Source organism: Typopeltis vanoorti, chromosome 12 (genome assembly GCF_054136105.1).
Source record: "Typopeltis vanoorti isolate ZY-2024b chromosome 12, IOZ_Tvanoo_1.0, whole genome shotgun sequence".
Classification (NCBI taxonomy): Eukaryota; Metazoa; Arthropoda; class Arachnida; order Uropygi; family Thelyphonidae; genus Typopeltis; species Typopeltis vanoorti.
This window is the reverse complement of record NC_143560.1, coordinates 123185141-123210889: the sequence shown is the minus strand read 5'-3', so window position 1 is coordinate 123210889 and position 25749 is coordinate 123185141. Positions and strand designations below refer to the sequence as shown.

General features: G+C 36.4%; 1 protein-coding gene across 1 annotated transcript in view; it reads left to right on the top strand.

The window, feature by feature from the left end:
• The window catches only part of LOC150101198 (deubiquitinating protein VCPIP1-like), a 331399-nt gene that overhangs the window by 81133 nt on the left and 224517 nt on the right, over positions 1-25749 (top strand). Inside the window, exon 4 of the mRNA XM_090402113.1 lies at positions 18736-18867. Coding sequence (XP_090258239.1) covers positions 18736-18867 — 132 coding nt within the window. The remainder of the gene's footprint in view (positions 1-18735; positions 18868-25749) is intronic.

Below are 25749 nucleotides of genomic sequence, written 5' to 3'. Positions count from 1 at the left end.
GATCGCGAACACGTCGTCAACGTATCTGAGCCAGATTGTCGGTCGAAGCGTGGCGGAATCAAGAGCCCTTTGCTCAAAGGTTTCCATGTAGAAGTTCGCGATTGGGGGGGATAATGGTGAGCCCATGGCCGTACCTTCCTTTTGTAGGTAGAATTTGTTTTGCCACACGAAGTAACCGGACTTTAGTACGTGGGCAAAGAGGGCCGTAATGTCGGGCGGAAATTTGTTTTGTAGTAGGAGAATTGTGTCATTGATGGGGACATTAGTGAAAAGGGCAGAAACGTCAAAACTGACTAATAAGTCGTCTTTGTCGAGTGTTATGTTTTTGGTTATGTTTATAAAGTGTTGTGTGTTTTTTATGTAGGAGGGGGAATGACCTACCAACTCCTTGAGTGTTGCCGCTAATTTCTTGGCTAGGTGGTAATTGGGACTGTCTATTCCTTCCACTATTGGTCGAAGGGGCACATTTTGTTTGTGTATTTTCGGAACCCCATATATTCTGGGGGGGCGGGCGTAGTGGGGTTTGAGTTTTTTAACTGTGTCTGGTGGCCAAGAAGTGACGGACTTTAATAGTTTTTCTGTTTTGTCCTTTATCCTCTTTGTTGGGTTATAATTCACCATTTTATATGTGCTGTTATCGGCTACTAGTTGGTTCATTTGAAGTATGTATGTTGACCTGTCAAGGACAACAGTGGCACTGCCTTTATCAGCTTTCGTTATTATTATGTTTTGTTTGGCTTTTAACGATTTGATTGCTGCTAATTCTGTTTTAGTCAGGTTATTCTGTATGGTTTTCTTGGTATTTAGGACATTACTGGTTTCTAGTCGTATTTTGTCTGCTATGTTGTTAGGTAGGGATCTGATGCCTCTTTCAATGTGGTAGATAAAATCTAATTTGTTTACCTTTTTTGGCGCTATTGCGTAGTTCAGTCCTTTATTCAGCAGCGTGAGTTCGCCGTTGTTCAGGGTGTGGCTTGATAAGTTGATCACATGGTTCTTGCTTGTCGGTGGTTGGTCGCTCCTTGTCTCCCTTGTTTGTTGTTCATTGTTGTTTCTCGGGGAGGAAGTCCTCTGATTGGCCGCCATATTTTGCCGTTGTTTCAACCAGTGGAATTTTTTTTTCTCGAGTTTTTCTTTGTTCTTTTCCAGTGTATGCTTGGCCGAATTGTCAGTAATTCTTTCAAGTGTTTGTAGAATGTCTTGGTTGACATAGTTGGATAGTTCTAATTGTAATTCAGAAACTAGATTTTGTGTTGTAGCTAGGTTTCGGCGGGCTGTTTGGATCTGTTCCCTAAGCATTGCTTTTTCTGTGCGGTCATAGATACGAAGTGCCTTAGCGGACTTAAATTTCTTTTTTAGCCTGATGCAGATCGGAATGAGGTTATTGTCTCTGCATCTGCAACATTAACATATTAGTAAAGCATACCAGCAGAAAATAGTAAAGTTATTAGAAGGTGACAACATTAACATATTAGTAAAGCTATTTAATAAGATCTACGATACAGGCATAATCCCTCAAGACTGGTTACAGTCGACCTTCATCATGCTACCTAAAAAAGTAAATGCGAAAACTTGTAATGACTATAGAATGATCAGCCTAATGAGTCACATTCTCAAAATGTTTCTGAAAATAATTCAAAAAAGAATATACAGAAAATGTGAAGACACCATCAGTGATATCCAATTTGGCTTTAGAAACGGCTTGGGAACAAGAGAGGCCCTTTTCTGTTCTCAGATCTTATTTCAAAAATGTATTGACCAAAACAAGGTAATATTCATTTGCTTCATCGACTTCGAGAAAGCATTTGACAAAGTCCAACATGCTAAAATGATTGTACTATTAAAAAGAATTGGATTAGATGGTAAGGACATCAGGATCATTGAAAACTTATATTGGAACCAAAAGGCATCTGTTCAAGTTGATGACATTATTACAGACTCCATTAACATCATACAAGGAGTAAGGCAAGGATGTGTGCTGTCACCTCTTCTTTTTAACATCTACTCAGAAGCCATATTTCAGAAAGTCTTGGAAGGAAGAAAGGAAGGGATTAGTGTAAATGGTGAAATCATCAGTAACATCTGATATGCTGATGATACAGCTCTTCTGGCTGACAATATTCAGGATCTTCAAAATCTTTTGGAACTAATAAATGCAGAGAGTGAAAAAATGGGATTAAAAATAAATATCACCAAAACTAAATTCATGGTCATAAGTAAGAAACCAATTCTTAATTTAACACTTTCTTTAAATAGGAAACAAATAGAAAGAGTGGCAAAGTTTAAATATATCGGATGCTGATTAAATGAAGATTGCAATCCAGAAATGGAAATAAAAGTTAGAATTGAAATGGCAAGAAAAAATTTTCTCTTGATGAAATCAACACTGTGTAACCGCAGTTTAAACTTAGAACTTAGAGTACGCATGGTTAAATGCTATGTATGGTCTGTACTGCTGTACGGTGCAGAAACTTGGACCTTGAAGACAACATCAATAAAAAGACTTGAAGCCTTTGAGATGTGGTTATACAGACGAATGTTAAAAATCAAATGGGCAGCAAAAACGTCCAATCAGGAAGTACTGGAACAAATGGCGAAATCACGTGAACTTTTAGATACCATAAAAAGAAGGAAAACTGCATATCTTGGTCACCTACTTCATAATGAAAAATATAAGATACTTCAATTGATTATAAAAGGGAAGATAAATGGAAGAAGAGGACAAGGAAGACGAAGAAAATCTTGGCTGGAAGATATCAGACAGTGGACTGGTATGAACTCTGAGAGACTGCTCAGAATAGCTGAGAATCGCTCAAAATTTTCCAAGGTGGTCGCCGACCTCCAATAGGAGATGGCACTCAAAGAAGAAGAAGATTTTAAAAGTGGCTCTTCACTCCAAAATGGTTGTCAACTGCTGGCTTAAACCAAAACATAAATGATGGTACAACTTGACAGAATTTCATGCCGGCTGGGACGTCGCCCTGTTACATAAGGCCCCGTTGTTTTCGCTAGGGCAAACAGTGAAAAGTCAGCTACTGGAACAAATCTTAAAACACACCTCAACGTCAGTAGAGTTAAAGATCGGTACTGTCAACATAAGAAGCCTTAATGGCAAAGAAATGGAGTTAGTTGAGGAATTAGAGAAGTACCAGGTCGACAATACGGGTGACTGATACAAAATACAAAAACTGGTGAGATCTTTTTGAGCAATAAATACAACATGTTATATTCGGGCAAGGACAATCAAGGAAAATATTTAGTGTTGAATAGTTATAGTATTCAACACTAAATATGAGGCTAATCTTCTTGAATGGCAGGCAGTCTCAAGTAGAGTGATATGGGCAAATATCACAATGGGGAATTGGACAATGAGACTTATTTATGCCTATGGTCCCATTGAAGGTTCTACTAAGGTAGAAGTGGAAGAATTTTTCAAGGCTTTAGAGAAAGCAACTGACACAATGAAAAAGGAAAAGTTGGTCCTTGTTGGGGATCTAAATAGCAGAGTAGGAAATGATTGTCAGACATACAAAAATATTTGGGGAAAATTTGGAGAAAAGAGCAAAGCTAATAATAATGGTAAATACCTGTTGGATTTCTGCTCAGGACATGGACTGGTTATTACTAACACAAATACCTGTTGGATTTCTGCTCAGGAGACATGGACTGGTTATTATTAACACAAATACCTGTTGGATTTCTGCTCAGGAGACATGGACTGGTTATTACTAACACAAATACCTGTTGGATTTCTGCTCAGGAGACATGGACTGGTTATTACTAACACAAATACCTGTTGGATTTCTGCTCAGGAGACATGGACTGGTTATTACTAACACAAATACCTGTTGGATTTCTGCTCAGGAGACATGGACTGGTTATTACTAACACAAATACCTGTTGGATTTCTGCTCAGGAGACATGGACTGGTTATTATTAACACAAATACCTGTTGGATTTCTGCTCAGGAGACATGGACTGGTTATTATTAACACAAATACCTGTTGGATTTCTGCTCAGGAGACATGGACTGGTTATTACTAACACAAATACCTGTTGGATTTCTGCTCAGGAGACATGGACTGGTTATTATTAACACAAATACCTGTTGGATTTCTGCTCAGGAGACATGGACTGGTTATTATTAACACAAATACCTGTTGGATTTCTGCTCAGGAGACATGGACTGGTTATTATTAACACAAATACCTGTTGGATTTCTGCTCAGGAGACATGGACTGGTTATTATTAACACAAATACCTGTTGGATTTCTGCTCAGGAGACATGGACTGGTTATTACTAACACAAATACCTGTTGGATTTCTGCTCAGGAGACATGGACTGGTTATTATTAACACAAATACCTGTTGGATTTCTGCTCAGGAGACATGGACTGGTTATTATTAACACAAATACCTGTTGGATTTCTGCTCAGGAGACATGGACTGGTTATTACTAACACAAATACCTGTTGGATTTCTGCTCAGGACATGGACTGGTTGTTACTAACACAAATACCTGTTGGATTTCTGCTCAGGATATGGAATGATGTTCCAACGTAAAAATATGCACAAATTCACATGGAGAAGAGGCAAGGAATAAGAAAAGTCTCATTGACTATATTATTGATGTTTTCTCTCTGGTGAAGGACACTAGGAGTGTACAGAGGATTTGAAATTGGAAGTGATCACCATTTAGTCTTAAGCAGGATAAAATTGAATTTCATTTTGAAAAGAAGAACATGTAAGAAAGTTTTAAAGAGAATAAAAGTTGAGCAGCTCTCTGATGTGAACTGTAGATTAAAATAAACAAAGATTATTGAAGAAAAAATGACAGTTTGAGAACAGGAACCAAACCTTGGAGATTCAGTGGCAAGCCCTGAAGAAAACACTGATTCATTCAGCCAGAGAGGTATGTGGTAAGGGGGTCTGCAAGGATAGAAAAATCAGAACTCCATGGTGGACACAGGAAGTTAAAGAGGCAGTGAAGGAAAAGAAGAAAGCATATCAAAAGTTCCTGGCAAATAAGTTAGCTTGTGCTCTTAGAGAATACAGAGACAAATGCAAGAAAGCCAAACATTGTGTATAACTAGCTAAACAAAAGTCATGGTGAGACTTTGGTAAGAACATAGAAAATAAATATTAAGAAGGTGGCAAGATATTCTGAAAGTTGTTAAAGAAGCTCAGAAATGGAGAAAAGAGTGTTGTAAATGGAATTGGAAATGATAAAGGTGACATGATAACTGGAGAAAAAGATGCCCTTCAAGTATGGGATAATTACTTCGAAAAATTGCTAAATGAAACAAGCAGTGATAGCACAGTGGTAAAAAAATACTCAACAGGCATACAGTCAGGAATACATATCCATATTTGAAGTAGAAAAAGCCATCAAGGGCTTGAAATGTGGAAAGGCAGCTGGAGTAGATGATATTCGACCAGAAATGCTTAAGTATAGAGGTATAAAAGTCTTACAGTGGTTGCACTGCATAGTTCAGAAGTCCTGGACAGAGGGATGAATTCCTGGTGATTGGAGTAGAGCTCCCATAGTACCCATACATAAAAAGGGAAATAAAACTGAATGTGAGGATTACAGAGGTATTTCCCTACTAACTGTTCCTGGTAAGATTTATGCAAGTATACTTGAGTAACAGTTGAGATGAATTGTGGAAGAAAAGCTTGGTGAAGAACAAGCTGGATTCAGGCCAAATAGAGGCTGTCAGGATCAGATCTTCACTTTACGACAGTTTAGAAATCGTGGGAATATAACAAAGATCTGTATTTAAATTTTGTAGGTCTGGAAAAGACATATGACAAGGTGCCAAGAGAGAAGCTGTTCAGTATGCTACAGTTATAAGGTCTCAATGGGGCATTATATCAAGCAATACTTAGTCTTTATTTGAGTTGTAAGTCAGCAGTTAGAATTGAATTAATTACAGGAAGATGGTTCAATATTAAATCTGGTGTCAGACAATGATGTACATTATCCCCTATGTTATTCATTATCTATATGGATCACATTATGAAGGAAAGTGTTATTAAACTGATATCAGAATTGGAGATGTTAATGTCAGCTCTTTGCTTTATGCAGACGATGTTATACTTCTAAATAAATCTGCTACAAGATTTCCTGACTAAATTGAGTTGCTGTTGTAATAGATATGGTATGAAGGTCAGCAATAACAAGACAAAGACAATGAAAATAGGTAGAATTGTTGAAAATGTCAACTGTGTTGTGAACGGGGAACCTGTGGAACAAGTAAAACATTTCAGCTACTTAGGCACAATTTTTAGTGAAGATGGTAAAGTAAATATGGAAATAGACAACCGAATCAACAAAGCTGGTATGGTGGGAAGTCAACTGAATAAATTCATATGGAATTAGCGAGAAATTGGTCAGAATACTAAATTAGCTGTGTACAAGACAGTGTTCAAACCAGTTTTAACTTATGGATCTGAGAGCTGGGTCAGAAGTAAAACACTTAACCAAAGATCAGAGACCACAGATATGAGAGTCATGAGAAAGATTAGAGGCGTGAACAGATGGCATCAATGGCAATATCGTATTAAAAATGAGGATATTAGGAAAGAACTTGACATTGTTAGCATCTAGGAATGCTTTAGCAGAGCTAATCTCAGGTGGTATGGTCACTTAAACAGAGTGGGCAAGGAAAGATTAGCAAAACAGGTTTTCTCTGCCAGGTTGGCAGGAAAACGACCCAGTGGAAGACCAAGATATAGGTGGATTGATACGGTACAAAGTGCCTTAGATGATCGAAATATAAGATCTGATAATGTTGGAGTCTTGACGAGTAACAGACTGATTTGGAGGAAAATTGTAGATAGGAAGTTAGTAATGATGTAAATTTTTCATGTAGTACTATCATATCCTGTACACCCCTTAAGGTTACATGTCAGGAATTTAATGATGATGATACGGTAAAAGGTGCCTTACACGATACAAGTATAAAATTTGATAATTTTGGAGTCTTGACAAGTAACAGACTTATTCGGAGGAAAATTGCAGATAGGAAGTTAGTAATGATGTAAATTTTTCATGTAATACTATCATATCCTGTACACCCCTTGAGGGTACATGGCAGGAATTTGATTATGATGATGATGAAAATAATTGCTATTTTAAAACCTGAAGAAGACCCATTTCTCTTGCTACAAGTTATTGACCCACCGTTTTCTTAAGCATCTGTCTGTAACTTCTTGAAAGATTGCTGCAGTATAGGATTTCTCATGGGTAAGATACTCATGCTGTTGATTAAGGCTATTCTGCAGGTACCTTGATCTGGATATCAGCCATAGCACAAGATGTGCTCTGATCAGGTGTTGGTCCTGACCCACCTATATTGAAAATAAGTTTGATTAATACTTAGAAGCTTTTTTATGGATCTTTCAGCAGCATTATGATAGTTTGGCAAAAAGGGCCTAATCCTGAAATTACTAGAAATTATTCAATTCCTAAAGATTGATGATCTTATAAATAATATGATGTCAGATAGATGGATTTAGTATATTTTAATAACTCTAAAAGTAAATTCCATAAGTGAAGGAATGGTCTTCCACAAAGATCTGTGCTGGCTCCATTGCTTTTCAGTCAGTACAGATGATATTGCAGTCATCTCAGGGTGCCACTTTTCAAGTTGCAAAGAATATGCTAACAGAGGGTTTGCAAAAACTTGATATCTACTTTAAACAGTGGATACTTCAACCCATCAACCCAGTATGAATAAAAACTGAAATAATTGCTTTCCATTTAAATAACAGCCAGTCAAAACTATGCACCTGAAGTACTTTAGAAATAGCTTGTTAAAATATAATAGAAACACCTAAATATCTTGGGTTTACTTTTAAAGATCACTTGTTATGGTTGATAACATAATACAAAATTATATAATATGGCCGTAATATAATAGCAGTGCTTACACCTCTCTTTTTTTTAGATATTCATCTCAATCAAGCCTTGAGATCTATCTTTTGAACAAGGATCAGTACCATCTTACTGGTTTCCATCTCTTAGTAATATTGCTCCCCACACTATTACAAAGGAAAAGGCTTTAGGCCCTGTAGTGTTAAATTATGGAGAATTGGGACTTGCACATCTCTTTCCATCCACTGCTGGATATAGGCCTCTCCCTTAACTTTCTGGTTCTGTCTTTAGCCAGTATCCACTATTTCGTGTCAAACCTTTGTTGATCATCCCTCCATCTTGTTCTTTGGCAACTTTTCTTCTCTTGGTGTCCACGTTTTATCTGGCAATCCACTAATCTCCCACATATCTACTCAGAAACTTAAATATAGATAACTTGCTTGGAAAACTGCTTGCAAATATTCCATGATGCCTTTAATATCACATTAGCCTCAAAACTGGACTGGCAGGAACAAACGTTTAACTTACATTTCACTATTCATTATCCAACTACTAGACTAAAGTTCTTTGATCTTGCAGGATTTCTATGGTCTACACTTACCCTTATCAGGACCTGACATGGGAGATGCAAACAAATGCTCCATAAATGGATTGTGACTGCTGTGTTTTCTTGTGCTGAAACATATATCGATTTTTTATGTTAAACCTGAAGCTTTATTGTGGATTCAAAATGTGTAATGCCATGATGCCTTTTCTGTTTTATATAAATTGTTTTACATGTTTATTCTCTTGAGAGAATGTGTACATCATTCTCTAAATAAATAATTACATAAGAAATAAACCATGCAATATTTTTTGATCTTCCATGCCTTTCAAAATTGTTTTTGTCACAACTTACTATAGAAAACTTGTAAGAGCCAGAGGAATGGATGGTTTGGTATAATGAGTTACTTTTAGAGCAGCATAAATTGCTTAAAATTTTAAGAAATATGGTCAACTGAGAGTTGACCATATTTTTTAAAATGAAATATCTAACAATATTTTTTATTTTGTGATGAATATGAATTTAGAGTAAAATATCTCATAAAATAAGAGTTTTCAGAGTCAATTTTCTAGCCATGACAGATATTTCAAAAGTGTATAATTTGTAGCATAACCAAGTGAAAAACAATTTCCATCAACTATCTCTAATCCAGAGAATTTTAATAATAAGGTGTGACACCTTTTGGCAACTTGTATATGGAAATATGACTTCTGCATTACTTCCACCTTGGTATCACAACCTCTGGGTCTGGCTCCTACTGATGACCCCAATAATGGTCGAAACCGGTCTGGGTAGTAACCCTTCCCTTAATGCACAGCATTCTACATATCCACAAGGAGATGTGCTTTGCATTATGAGATACTAAGGCAAGTGATGTAAAGTCATATCACCTTTGCCATGAGTTGCCCCAGTCCTGAAATTACTTCAGGCACAAACTTTGTTTGCTTACACTTGAATAAAGGATTAAACCAAATATATAATATGTAGCATAGCCAAGTGAAAAACAACTTCCACACTCCTTTAGAAATTGAGCTTAATTTGAAAGATGTTTTTGGAATGCACAAAAAGAAGTCCTTGTTCGTGGCAAACTTTACAAAGCTTCTTGCATAATTGATTTACAAAATCACAAAGAAAAAAATCTTCGGGTTATTAGTTATTGGAAACAAAAATAAAAATAAACATTACATTTCACTCTACTAGTTTAAAATTTGAGTTAATTTTAATTTCATTTCATTTTTCAACTTCATTCAGTTTAAGAATTTTCACCAGGATTAAGCTGCCAATTTTTTTATATACTTTCTTTTCAAAAGTTTTTCTGTTATTTGTAAAAATTAGCCTTTAGTAAAATCCTTCATCTGAGGCTATTAAGAGGTCTGACCAATAATATGCAGGATGGACTTTCTTTTGTAAGGAAAAGAATGTGCACAATTTACTTTCATTCTCTATAATCTTCCTAATTCTAGCCACACTGTCATTATTTATTAACTCTGGTAAGCCTGTCTAGGAATGGCCTACAACTGCTATTTGTTATTCGTTTTTTTATGTATATCCATGATGCTTTGAAATGCATATCCTTTTTGGGTAGTACTTGATTAGTGTACTTGGAAAGATGATGCAGCTTTACCTTTTGGGCAGGCATTGGTTCAAATTCTGTCTAAAATGGAAATCATCTTTGTTAAGAACTTTTCTTTGTTAACTGGTCTCATGCAGGACAGATTTTTTTTTTAACCTCTGGAGAACACACCAGTTAATAAGCTTATGGCCTTGTGACATTAATTACCTAATTCCAGCTGGTTCCAATTCCATTTTTAGCTGGGAAGATGATGATGTTGCCTGTGGCAAAATATGGTAAATGATATGGGAACTGCAGGGATGCTCTCCTTGGCTAAGAATTGCTATGCAGAGGCATGACTCATAAATGATACTGAAACCAGATGTTGGAGCTGAATATGACATTTTGTAAAGAACATTTGATCATAAAAGCCTGGCATGAAATCGTTATCTATAATGGGATACCATCAAAATCACACCATGATTATTTCCTAGTATGTAATAACTCACTAGGTATACAGAGTCCTGTGTTAGTACTGAATTTACATTATTACTAATTTCCTATCAACAGTCTTCATCAAAATCTGTTTTCACATCTTCAGTAATACCTTACATTTGGATCTTTTAGAGACTGCTTTGCAAACCTTTCCTCTCATTTCTGCTTGAGGATCATAACCTGCCATAAGTTAGCTCTATTACATGTTCTTAAAGATTTTTGAAAGTAACAGATTCCTGGATTGAAAGTTCGGTATTCCATTTAGAGGTATGAAATTTATTCTAGTCATCCTGTCGTGTTAATAAATTGAAATTTGGGAAGATAGTTCTGCTTTATGAATTCCCAACTCTTCTTTAGCATAAGTGAAAAGTGAGGGGGGGTCGGGAAGCGAGAGAATGTGCAAACATAGCAATCAAATAGTAATGATTCAGTGAACTACAACAATAACAAATTAACTTCTTTGAGTTTATAGCAAGTTCAAGATCTTTTATGGAAATCCTTCCCCAATATTTCTGTCTCAGGGGGCATTTCTAACTGCATCAGTCCACCTAGATCTAGACATATTGAAGGCATTGGTCTTCCTCTGAAACCTTTTCATGCCATCTTGGTATCCAATACCTGTTTTAAATCCTACTAGATTAGCTTTGCTCACACATTCTTGAATGCTAACAATGTCTCATACCTGATCATCAAACCACCTTTCTTTACTTTGTTTCAGTTCTAACTGCTGACTTACAATTTAAATATAGACTGTGTAGCATTCTGAGCTTGGTATCTTGTCATGCTATTTCCAGATCTATAAAAAAACTTATAGATCTATGATATATATTTATAAAAGTTTTTCTTATTTCTTATAAAGTGAAAATCTGATCTTGACATCTATTTGGTCTGAACTCAGCTTGTTCAAGTTTATCTTCCACAGTCAGAGGATGAGTCTCAATAGATCGCAGTATGGTGGCTGCTCTTCCAAGCATGACACCCAGACCAGTCCCTAGGTCATCTGTGGATATTTTGTTGCCCATACCATTCAGGTGCAGCTAAAGAAGCAGCTGCCACATAGTCTTAATGGGTGCCTTGATGCTTCCATTCTAATGGCCTCATTGCCAGAGCAAGTGCACTGTAACAGTACAAAAGCAACTCTGGCTAGCATTGCTTTTCAACTTGTGAGGTACGAATGGTATCGCTGCAGTGGCTAGACAAGATTCTAACTTAGAGGCATTCACTCATAATCCCACAGATTGTAGCTTTGCACCATTGGTCACTCAACCAAGCACATGTACCAAGTGTCCGAACCTGCGGGTCCTCCTGTACTAAGCAGCATTACTATCACATGATTAATCATCAGTATCATTATAGTCCATCAACAAGGTACTGGCTTATAGACACTTAGCCATCATCCCATGTTAGGAACCTAAAGGTGTTCAGTTTATGCATTTACACAGTATGACTATTAGTCATACTTGCCACTATTTTTTTATTAATTCTACACACCTATTTTATTAAGATTATTGCTAGATTTTTGTAACCTCACTAACGCCAAGTCAGGACCAACCATTGGTTTGGCCAGTCATACTTGCACCTTTTTCTGTTTCTCTTGTTTAGTTTGCTAAGCACATGATCATGGTTCTCATCTTAACCTATCTTATTCTATCTTACATGCTACCTTATATCTATTTTTTTCTTATTATTTTTTTTCTTATTATGTGCTATTTCAAGATCCCTCTGATGACTTATTCGCAATTGAGATATATTTATAATTCTACAGACCTATTTTATTAAGATTATTGCTAGATTTTTGTAACCTCACTAACGCCAAGTCAGGACCAACCATTGGTTTGGCCAGTCATACTTGCACCTTTTTCTGTTTCTCTTGTTTAGTTTGCTAAGCACATGATCATGGTTCTCATCTTAACCTATCTTATTCTATCTTACATGCTACCTTATATCTAACATAATCTATCTTATTTCTAGTTACTATATCTTTACCTACTCCCATGTGAGAACCTTATTTTCTTTATATACAATTTCCAGAGTAAATCATTGGTAGCAGGTTTGTCCCATCCAGTACACCAATACAGTCTGAGTTCACCATCACTAGCGAGCTAGGCAAGAAGGTTCCCAACAGTTACTATTTTGGGGGTAGGATGTTGGTTTAAATGGAGTACATACCACCTCCTCGAAGAACTAACGATGTCATCGCTAGATAGCCAGTTCCCCAGGTTCTGCGTGTAGGTTGGCAAATTCCCACATTTCTAAGAGTAGCACTCTGCAGTCTATCTACAGCACCCTTACTTGAGGCATGCCAGACTTGATCTTCCCCACAAGATTTTTCTTATGTGCTATTTCAAGATCCCTCTGATGACTTATTCGCAATTGAGATATATTTATAATGACAAATTGGCTAGCTTATTGGAACTGCAAAACCAGGACTCCACCCAGCATCTATGAAGCATTCATCTTAAGAAGAGTCATGTTTACTCCTGCTATAAACTCCCGACCTTGATTGATATTCTTTCACTAAAACATTCAAACCACTGACCAAAAAGCACATTGGTGACAACACTTTTTGAAGCCCATGAAATTGCTTTGTTTTAATTAGACAGTCGGATTCCCCTGGTCCATACCAGTTCTGAGTCGACTGTTAGTTGCTGGCTGAAACGGTCACACTAGATGGGCCATCTAGCATGCTGAAGTTTTCCACGAGAAGGCTCCAACTGCTGTTCTGGGCTCAACCATTCCATCACTGAACAATTTTGCCCAGTCCCAGTGCAATGCCATACCTGCTTTGGACCCCAGCCCGACTGGCCCAGTCCCTAGTCTCTTTTCAATTATGCTTTCATAACTGTAACACTTGTAAGGAAATTCCTCTGTAATTCTCATATTCAGTTTTTTCCCTTTTTATAGGTGTGTACTATGAGAGCTCTACACTAGTTATCTGCAATTTCACTTTCTGTCTAGTTCTTCTGAATTATGCAGCATAACAACTGTATATATTTTTTTTTTTACAATACCACAGAAACCCTAACTTTTAGGCTAGTGTTAACTTTTGGGACTAAATGATGTGACATTGGAATTATTTCCAGTTGGAATAATTCCTGTGACAATCTGCTGCAGTTTTAGACTGCTAGATACTAGAGTATGCTATCACATCTGGTGTCAAATTAAAAAATAATGGTAGTGTAAATTTTCAGTTAAAAACAGTTATACAAATTATCATATAATTTGTATAACTAGTATCAAATAATACTAATGATTATACAATTACACTATCCCACCAGAAGTGTTGGATTGCCCTCAGATTCCAGTAGGACGGATATAATTTCATAATATGTAACTTTTATGTATGCTAAATGATCAGTACATGGGAACTGGTAATAATATTTTGGAAGAGAATTCATTATTATTTAGAGAAAATATTTATACATGCTACTCTCTAGCAGTTAAACATTAACAAATCCACAACAATGACTGAGCTAAAGTATATATGAGCTGGTCCTAAAATACTAACTATCCTCCTTCAAATAGTTGTGAAGTGATGTAGTCATTTACTGGCACTTTCTACTCTGGACCTGTTTGTGTTTTGGATGATGACTTGAAAACACCTTTTACCTGTATGTGTGTGTGTGTATTGGCTCAGTTAATGAAGTTTGCAGGTATCAGCATAATGATGTGGAACTGTCTTTCATGGTATGGATTAGGTTTTCTGGTCATACTGCTTGGATTGGGGACTACTGTCCTGCACAGATGTTTTGGATTTACTGTATGTGATCACTCTACTAGCAGAATGTTTATGGCTATTTTTGATTTATTGTTTACCAGAATGTTTTTCTCTGTGTATATTTTTCTATATACACCAAGTATTTTGTTAGTGGCATTACCATTAGAAGAAGAAAGCTTATTCTTTCTAGATTAAAACATCTTTGAGCAGATCATGAACTTTTATGATACTGTATTCCTGGTATCATCCCAAATATCTTCCAAGACAGTCTAAAAAATCCTAATAAAATTTCTTTTTTTTGTTAGTGGATGTGATGAGTTATTGGATATTATCTTTCCTAAAAGATTTGAAGTTAATTATCAAAGAAAACCCAGGTGGCAAACACATCTTCCCTTACATGCTAAGCTTCGATGTCTTGTCATGGCTTGTTGTATCATTGGCATAGGCGGTTGAATCTGTGAATTACATGTATTCATTGATCGGTTCTTTCTCTCTTATGGGATGAAAAAAAAGTTTGTTGGAAGATAAACCCTGCCAACTAACCAACTAACTAATTGAAAGGGAGATGGTAAATCCCGTTTTATTTTATAGCTGGGTACGAAACTCGGATCGAAGTCCTAGAGTTTCATGCCGAAAAAACTATTGGCAACGATTTCGTACCTGGCTATAAAATAAAACGGGATTTACCATCTCCCTTTCAATTAACTTATGTAGCCGGTAAAACATGTTATAACAATTTGGTAATAACAATATATGAGTACACCATTTTGGCAATTTGATAGTAGAGGTATGTAAATTTGGTTCACTTAAAACCTTGGTATTCCAGGTCTACCTACTCACTGATGAGACCTCGAAAAAGGTTGAAACCAGTCTGGGTAGTGATCTCTTCTCACTATACATATCTTAGGAGCTGTGTTTTACATTATGAGAGAATAGCAAGGTTAGTGATGGAGCTTGCTCCACCTTTGCATGGAGTTGCTCTGGTATTGTACTACCCATGGGATTACTTACTCTTGGGCTTGCCGATAGTTTTTTCGGCATGAAACTTTAGGACTTAGATGGATTTCAATCTGAGTTTCGTACCCGTCTATAAAATAAAATGGGATTTACCATCTCCCTTTCAATTAACTTATGTAGCTGGTAAAACATAGTAATAACAATTTGGTAATAACAATATTATAACTCCACAGAGATGAGTACACCATTTTGGCAATTCGATAGTAGAGGTATGCAAGTTCGGTTCACTTAAAACCTTCGTATTCCAGGTCTGCCTACTCACTGATGAGACCTCAAAAAAAGGTTGAAACTGGTCTGGGTAGTGACCTCTTCTCATAATGTAAAACAGTATACATATCTTAGGAGCTGTGTTTTACATTATGAGAGAATATTAAGGTTAGTGACGGAGCTTGCTCCACCTTTGTATGGAGTTGCCTTGGTGTTGTACTACCCAAGGGATTACTTACTCTTGGGCTTGCTGATAGTTTTTTTGGCCTGAAACTCTAGGACTTCGATGGATTGCGATCCGAGTTTCGTACCCGGCTATAAAATAAAACTGGATTTTCTATCTCCCTTTCAATTAACTTATGTAGCCGGTAAAACATTGTAATAACCAACTAACTCTCACCTTTTGCTGAAAAGACCTTATTAATATTCTTTGCACCTAGATCGGATTCAAACAGGTTTTTCAAGTTCTAGGGCATTGTTTTAACTGTTTCAGCTACAGAGATTAAATGTTCAAGAGAATATTGTAGAGTATATTTAGGCATCTCTGTAGCTCAGCTAGTTTGAACAGTGACTTTTGGTTGGAAAGACCTGGGCTCAAATCCCATCTAAAATACAAGGAACCTTTATTAAGGCTTTTCAGTTGAAGATGCGTTGACCAGTATTATATGGAGGTGTTGTTGTTTTCCTCCTGGAATCAGGCAAACTGACCACAGAATACACACAATTGACAGCCATAGTATAACTATGCTGATTTATTATTTTTCTTAATGAAGCTCCACCCACAAAATGTTTTTGTAAACCTGCAGTACATTTGTACCATGGGTGAGCTAAAGATTTCTTTACTGTTTTTTTATTAATTTTATATACAGAAAAACCTCGGTTAACGCGAATTTGATATGCGCAATTGAGTGAAACGATACTATTTCCCACTTTAAGCAAGTGATTAATCAGTTAATGAGTTTTTTTTACGTTATGCAAAATTTTTTGTCGCCAATCTGGAGCGAGCAGAAAAGCTGGAAGTCATTAAGAGACGTGAAAGTGGTGCTAGTAATACAATGATTGTGTGAGACCTGGGATACAGCGAGTCTACAATTTGGAATATATTAAATAAGAGCAAAGAATACAAAGAACAAGGAAAAGTTGCTACTGTTTCTTTAAGCATTCAGATCACCAGAAATAGAAGCCATTTAATGATCGAGATGGAGCGTCTTCCGTTACTCTGGATTGAGGATTATAACCAAAAAATAATACCTCTTTGTACAGGGAATATTCAGGCAAAAGCTCTCAATATTTTTACCTCATTGAAAGAGAACAAATTTCAAGAGGAATGTTAAAGCTTTACTATGAGTTTAGGATGGTTTGACTGTTTTAAAAATCGAACTGGACTGCATAACGTAAAAATAACTGGGGAATCTGCTAGTGCTGATAAAGATTCTGCAGCCAAGTTTCCTGAAGAATTGCAAAGGATAATTAAGGAGGGTGATTATGACGTTCGACAAATATTCAACATCGATGAAAGTGGTCTCTTACGGAAGCATATGCCAACAAAAAATTTCCCGGCTAAGACGTATCTAAAGATCGTCTTATGCTTTTATTAGGGGGCAATGCTGAAGGCGACTTTAAACTCAAGCCTTTGTTAGTTTTCATGCGCAAAATCCAAGATCTAACATTATTGAAGAAATCAGCACAATTGGAAAAGAACTTGGATTTAATGAACTGGATAATGAGATGTGAGAAAATTGCTAGATTCCCATTCAGAACAGTTAAGCAAGAATGATCTCCTTCAACTAGGACAGCGTGCATATAAAGAAGATAAGGAGTATGAACAAGAAGAGAATGTTACGACTAAGAAGCTAACTGCAAAAGAACTTGAGCTAGTTTTCAATCACAGTGAATATGCTAAGGAATTTTGTTTGATGCTGATCCTGATATGGAACGAAGCTTCGATGTTCATTGAAATCTTGATAAAACGATCGCGAATTGCATGACAAGATTAAAAGTCTAGCACGATTTAAACATCTTTACTTAATTTTTTTGTAAAAGAAGTACTCAGTGAAATGTTTAGACTTCATTTTAGAAATTATTGACTTTACAGCCCTGTTATAAAAAAACTATTTTTAATTCCTGACGTTTTGACCTTCATATTAAGGTCATCTGGAATATATACAAAGATCTTAATGTTAAGAAACATTAAGTGTGCCTTAATGTTTCTCCATTAAAGTACACTTGTTTCTCAAGAGCTTCCCTATCTGTATTTCTTTTGAGAACCATAATCTTTGTCTTGCTAGGATTGAGCAGAAATCCTCTGTTTTTACTGATCATGTTAACTTTGTCAAGAATTTGTCCTAGTTCTTCCTTGTCATTACAAAGGAATACTGTATCATTAGCATACCTCAGATTACTGATCAATCTACTGTCTATCCTAATTTCTGTCTTAAGCTCATCCAGTGCTACACACTTGATATCCTTAGCATAGATACTAAACAGGTCAGGAGAAAGTAGGCATCCTGGCCTAACTCCTTTTCCAACCTGAAGCCAATCAGTTAATCCAACACCTGTTGTTACTGTGTCTTCTTGCTTACTGTACAAGTTAGCTGTCAATCTAATAGTGTGTTGAGAAAAACCTGTTATTTTTTTTACTTCAGCTTTAGAGTGGTTTATGAAACACATTACCATATGGATACTAAATTCTTTATACATTTCTATGATCTGATGTCTGGTACCCTTCCCTTTTCTAAAACTTTTGTTCCTCAGGCATCTCTGCCTCAACTTTGAGCTCAATCCTATTTAGAATGATATTTAATAAAATCTTGCTTGTATGCATGAGAGATTAAATTAATAGTTCTGTAGTCTTGTAATCCTTTATATCTTTTGGCTACCAAAAGTTAGATAAATATAGATTACAGAGGAGGAGGAGGAAGACTGTTGAAGCCAGGAGGCAGATATCTAATCCTTGCTAAGAAGAATATTGAAAATAATTTCATAGTTTCTATTGGTCTGTATGTACATGGTCACAAATGCATTGCAAATAATAAGTTGAAATAACTTGGATGATACTTTATTATGCTTTTCACTTGATCTTGGCGCATAGTTTAACATTTGTTTATCTGATTACATTTTTCCCACTCACTCAATCAGCTTTTTTGTTGCTTTAAAGCATATCATATTTAGAATATTTGTCATTTAATATATTGACTGAACTGGAATACATTTCTTGTTCAGTTTTATAATCAGTCATCATTAAGATTTTGTTAAATGATTATTTATATAGATTTTCTTTCCTGATATTCATCCTTTCCTCTTTTATCATCTTCTTTGTGAAGCCCTGTTTCTTCCTAGTCTAATAAGACCAGAAGATTGTTGTGGTAAGGATGGACATCTTAATAAACCACTTTGTATTGCATGGAGCAGTTCTGGTCACAATCATTATATTCCTCTTGTGGGCATTAAAAAAGGTAAGTATAGAGTTATATAAATTGAAGTAATACTTTAAAAAAGGATAAATTTTAGGTGTAAATCTAAATGGAGAAGTTGAAGTGTCTTGTTGGTAACATGAAATATTTTACCTGATATTTAACTTTAGAATATATTAAAACATGGCGAGGCCTGGTGTGGAATATCACCGAGCATCGGAGTGACCATACGGCATCTGTAAATGCCCAGTGAACATAGAGAGAGAATATATTAAGCCGTTAATCAAATGAGAAAGAGGCAAATATCGTCATCGGCAGATGAAATTCCCAGTTAACAGATGGATCATTGAGACACAGAAGCATCAAAAAGAATATAAAGATGATAGTGAAACTTTAATTTTACTTTTATTTTTCACATGGACTCTGCATTCCTAATGAAAATTCCATTACCATAATTTTAATGTTATTTAAACCAGGGGGTAGAAGTTGCTTATGAAAAAAAGTTTGCCTTATATTGCATGCATCTCTACAAAGCCTTATTTAGACTATTAGATCTCTAAATTGCTTACTAAAATTGACAAATACATATACTGCTCAGATTTAAACCATAAAAATGTGTTATTAATATAACATGGTTTTTGTGGATATCAAGTAGAGATGTGGATAAATATCAGAATGAGGAACTGGACAATAAGACTATTTGTGCATATGGTCCCACAGAAGGTTCTACTAAGGTAGAAGTGTAGGAATTTTTTTTAAGCTTAGAAGCAACTCACACAATGAAAAAGGAAAAGTTGGTCCTTGTTGGTGTTCTAAATAGCAGAGTAGGAAATGATTGTCAGACATACAAAAATATTTTGGGAAAATTTAGAAAAAAGAGCAAAGCTCTTTTTTCTAATAATGACAAATACCTGTAGAATTTTTTCTCAGGACATGCACTGGTTATTACTAGCACCATGTTCCAACATAAAAATGCACAAATTCACATGGGGAGAAGAGGCAAGGAATAAGAATAGTCTCATTGGCTATATTATGGTTGTTAACTAATAATTAAGGAATTGACAGCATACACTAGAAATATAAATTAAATAAACTTTAATGTACACTTTCCGATATTTAGGCAAACGTCACGTTGCCATCTTCTTGGGAACTTAATACAAAGACAAGTGCATGCAAGTACTACATAACAGCAAATGAGAACCGAAGCTAGGAAGCTAATGTTTTCCTAAAATCGTAATTCTTGTAGAGAGGTTTATACCGGAAATTATACATTAAAGTTTATTTAATTTATATTTCTAGTGTACGCTGTCAATTCCTTAATTATTACTTATCATGTTTAACCAGCGTATAAGCCTGTCTACAAGAATTGCAATCATTAACAGAGATTCCTTCGCACGCAAGGCACGCCATTACGGCAAACTGAAACTGAAGTTATCCAGGCAACTTAACCATCTGGCATTCCTAAAACGCTGCCAAGATAATCAAGTCATCCCTAACTGTGTAAAATTTAAACGCCGCTTCGTTTCACAGAAAGCTCTCCGTATCTACAACTGGGCGAGTCAGGCTTTACTTCGGGAGCAAATTACCGCTACACGCAGTTCCCTAGCCGACATAAACAGAGCTATTTTAGCATTAGAAAATGAGCTTTCAAATACGCTTAATCACGAGCTTTGGTCAGTCCTACATGATGTCTCGTGTACGGCGGCTAATGAAGAATTCGAACGAATACGGAGCCGACATATCAACAAGTTTGATAAATTAATAAAGAACTCGGCATCCAAACCTAAACTACAAACCAACACTGTAGTTAACCTTTCTTCAGTTATCTTGAAGCCTGAAGCAATTATCGCTCTGTCACTTGGTCACAACTTCGCCATTGCTCCTAAGAAATTACCGGCCGGGGAATTAATGATCCAAATTGAACACAGGATTCGCCATCTTCCAAACCACATCGCCAACGATATTAGATTGGATGTAGCCTGTGTTCTCACAAAAGCAAAACCTTGAAAACCAACATATCCATTAGTGAATACAAGTCACTACAAGAATTGAAGAAAAACAAAGAAATAGTGATCACCAAAGCGGATAAGGGGAACGGCACTGTGGTACTCAATCTTAATGACTACACAGGTAAACTTAAGGTTTTACTATTAGATCGAGCCACTTACCTCCCTATTGAATACAATCCCACCAACTCTCAAATTAGAAAACTCCATAGGCTCCTTAAGAAGGTCACTTCTTGGCCTGTGGAGATTACCAACAGACTAAAACCATATAATTCTAGACCCCCCACACACATATATGGGCTCCCAAAAATATATAAAGAAAATGTGCCATTACGTCCCATAGTGGATGGCATTGATTCCCCCACTTACAAACTAGCCAAGCATTTAGCCAAAGCACTCTCACACTATACTGGCAACACACCATCACACATAAAAAAACTCAGCCCACTTCAAAGCCAGTATAGAAAACCTTACACTCCAACATAATGACATAATGGTCAGTTTTGACGTCTCCTCCTTACTCACGAATGTCCTCCTCAAAGAAACCTTAGAGCTAATCCAAGCTAAATTTCTTCCCGATATCTCAGCCCTATTTCAGTTTACAATGAAGTCAGGCTATTTCATTTGGCAGGAAAAATTCTACAAACAGATAGAGGGGACAGCCATGGGTTCACCACTTTCCCCACCCTTGGCCAACTTCCTTATGGAGACTTCTGAAGAGAAAGCCTTAAACTCTGTCCCACAAAAACCTACCATATGCCTTTGCAACGTTGATGATGTGTTCACTATTTGGCAACATGGCCCGGATTTACTCCTCTCATTCCTACCACACTTAAACAACCAACACCCTAGAATCAAGTTCACCCTGGAAAAAGAGAAAAACAATAACCTCACCTTCCTAGACACACTAGTCACCCGCCAACCTGATGGAACCTTGGTTTTCTCAGTTTATAGAAAACCCACCCATACAGGCAGGTACATTCACCAACAATCCCATCACCCCCCCCCCCCCAACAATATGGAGTTATTAAGACACTATTCAACAGGGCAAAAATAATCTGTTCAAATGATCAAGCCCTAACCACTGAACTAAATCACATCCGTGACACTTTCTCGGCCAATGGCTACCCCCCCCCCCCCCAAAAAAAAAAGAATCTAAAAAATACTTAAACCAGTTATCCGCAACCCTCCTTCCCTCCCCCCGCACAAAAAAAGATTACTCTAAATCCATCACAATTCCCTACATCTGAGGCACCTTGGAAAAAATCAACAAAATCCTAAAAAAACATGACTTGACCACTTGTTACAGACCATATAGAAAATTGGCATCCCTTATCTGCTCCACAAAAGACCAACCACTTCCCCTAGACCTACCTGGTGTATACCAGGTCCCTTGCAGCTGTAAATTGTCCTACTTTAGCAAACAGGCAGGACAGCAAATATCAGAATCTCAGAACACAAGGATTACATCCGATTTCACCAGTATAGCCACTCTGGGCTTGCAGACCACACTCTGGATACTCGCCACAGAATGTTGGAAGAAAGCCACAGTAATACACCGCAGCAAGTTCAAATATGAAAGACTATTCATGGAATCAGCCTCAGCCCTTAGGAACATACCAAACCTCAACAAATTTGGATGCAAGAGACTGCCCCAAATTTGGGAAACATTTATCAGAAGAACTTCAGCCCAAAGGCCAAGAACTACCAATATAGCCCGCCAGGTGGCACCATCAGGACTTTAGGAAAACGCTAGCTTCGCTTCTCATTTGCTGTTATGTAGTACTTGCGTGCACTTGTCTTTGTATTAAGTTCCCAAGAAGATGGCAACGTGGCGTTTGCCGAAATATCAAAAAATATACATTAAAGTTTGTTTAATTTATATTTCTAGTGTACGCTGTCAATTCCTTAATTATTAGTTATCATGTTTAACCAGCGTATAAGCCTCTCTACAAGAAATATATTATTGTTGATAGTGATGTTTTCTCACTAGTGCAGCACACTTGAGTGTACAGAGGATTTGAAATTGAAAGCGATCACCATTTAGTCTTGAGTAGGATAAAATTGAATTTCATAATGAAAATAAGAACATATAAGAAAATTTTAAAGCGAATAAAAGTTGAGCAGCTCTCAGATGTGAACTGGACTAAAATAGACAGACATTATTGAAAAAAAATGAAAGAATTTTAGAACAGGAACCAAACGGAGATTCGGTGGCAAACCCTGACGAAAGAAGTGAGGTTGTCTGCAAGGATAGAACAATCAGAACTCCATGGTGGACATTAAAAGTTAAAGATGGATTGAAGGAAAAGAAGAAAGCATATCAAAAGTTCCTGGCAAATAAGTCAGTTTGTGCTCTTAGAGAATACAGACACAAATGTAAGAAAGCGAAGCACTATGTTACACCAGCTAAACAAAAGTCAAGGTAAAACTTTGGTAAGAACATAGAAAATAAATATCAAGAAGGTGGAAGAGTGCTGTAAAAGCAATTGGAGATGATAAAAGTGACATGAAAACTGGAGAAAAAAAATATCCTTGATGTATGGAGTAATTACTTTGTAAAATTGCTAAATGATACAAGCAGTAATAACAGCACAGTAGTAAAAAAAAAAACACTCAGCAGACATGCAATCAGGAATACATATCCAAACTTGAATTAGAAAAAGCCATCAAAATCCTGAAGTGTGGAAAGGCAGCTGAAGTAGGTGATATTCAACCAGAAATGTACAAGTATGGAGGTATAAAAGTCTTGCAGTGCTGCACAGCATAGTTCAGAAGGCCTGGACATGGGGACGAATTCCAGATTATTGGAGTAGAGCTCTCATAGTACCCATATATAAAATGGGAAATAAAATTGAATGTGAGAATTAAAGAGGTATTTCTCTACTGAGTGTTCCTGATAAGATTTATGCAAGTATACTTAAGAAATGGTCGAGAAGGATTGTGGAAGAGAAGCTTAGTGAAGAAAAAGCTAGATTCAAGGCAAATAGAGGCTGTCAGAATTAGATTTTCACTTTACAACAAATATTTGAGAAATCATGGGAATATAAAACAATGATCTGTACTTAAGTTTTGTAGATCTGGAAAAGGCACATGACAAAGTGCAAAGAAAAACGCTATTCAAAATGCTACAGTTTGTGATGTCAATGGGGCATTATATCAAGCAATACTTTGTCTTTATGTGAAGTGTAAGTCAGCAGTTGAAAGAAGGAAGTACAGGAAGATGGTTTAATGTTAAATCTGGTCCCAGATTTAACATTATGGATTATCAGGATGTAGATTATCCATATGGATCACATTACGAAAGAAAATGGTATTAAACCTGATATCAAAATTGGAGATGTTAATCTCGGCCCTTTAATTTATGCAGATGATATTATACTTCTAAATAAATCTGGTACAAGTCTTCAAGATTCCATGACTAAATTGAGTAACTGTTGAAAATCAGCAATAACAAGACAAAGACAATGAAAATAGGCAGAAGCATTGAAAATATGAACTGCATCGTGAATGGAGAACCTATAGAACAAGTATAACTTATGCACTATTTTTAGTGAAGATTGTAAATTAAATATGGAAATAGACAACAGAATCAACAAAACCTGGTATGGTAGGAGGTCAACTGAATAAATTTATATGGAATAAGAGAGAAATTAGTTAAAACACTAAATTAGCTGTATACAAGACAGTGTTTATGCCAATTTTAACTTATGGATCTGAGAGCTAGGTTAAAAATAAAACACTTGTCCAAAGACTAGAGAATGCAGATATGAGAGTCCTGAGAAAGATTAAGTGCATGAACAAATGGAATCAATGGCAATATCATATTAAAAACGAGGGTATTTGGAAAATACTTGACATGCTTAGCATCCAGGAATGTGTTAGTAGAGCAAATCTCAGGTGGTACTTAAACAGAATGGTAGCAGAAAGATTAGCAAAACAAGTGTTCTCTGCCAGGTTGGCAGAAAAAAGACCCAGAGGAAGACCAAGATATATGTGGATTGATACAGTAAAAAGTGCCTTAAAAGACAACAATATAAGATCTGATAATGTTGGAATCTTGACAGGTAACAGATTGATTTGGAGGAAGATTGTAGATAAGAAGTTAGTGGTGATGTAAGTTTTTCATATAGTACTATCATATCCTGTAAACCCCTTGAGGGTACATGTCAGGAACTCGATGATGATGTTTTTATGGTTTGAATCTGGGCAGGAAATGGTTGTTGCTCAGAATCTGCTCTTTTTCCTATAACTTTCAGATAAGTCAAGGTAGTTCCATATTGTTCAAGTAATTTCTGATAAATAGCTATCTTTACATTCTCTGAATGAGCACAAGAAACGTGACATTCTGTTGTCGATGATCTCTGAGATGGTAATATATTATGAATTCAGATTAAAAAAGTGTAGTTGTTACTTATGACCAGTGTTTAGCAGTAAGTAAGAAGTTTCTTATCTGTGTCAGGTAGGATTTTATATATTCCTGTATGTTACTTTGAAATATACGAGATAGGTTCGAAAAGTTTCGGGCCTTCAAAATTTTTGCCAATTTTAAAACGCTATGTGTGACGGAAAGCACCTTCTCTAGGAAGCTTAGTGTGCCAGTTTCAACTACTCTCTACCTGGGTCATTCAGTTGGAGTCATGCTAAGTGACTGTAACGTTACAATTTGAGTACTGCGCTCTGATAGTTTTTCACCAAAGTGGGCTTTCTCCAGGCGCTATCAAACAACAATTGAATGGTGTTTATGCAGAAGCTTCTCCTTCATATTCCACTGTGAAAGAATGGACTAAACAACTTCACCTAGCAAGAGAGAGAGCATCGAAGATGATCCTTGTGATGGTTGAAATGTGGAAGTGATGACTGAGGAAAATGTCTCTCTTGTTGAAGAGAAACTGCTCAGTGAGAGATGGCTGAAGCT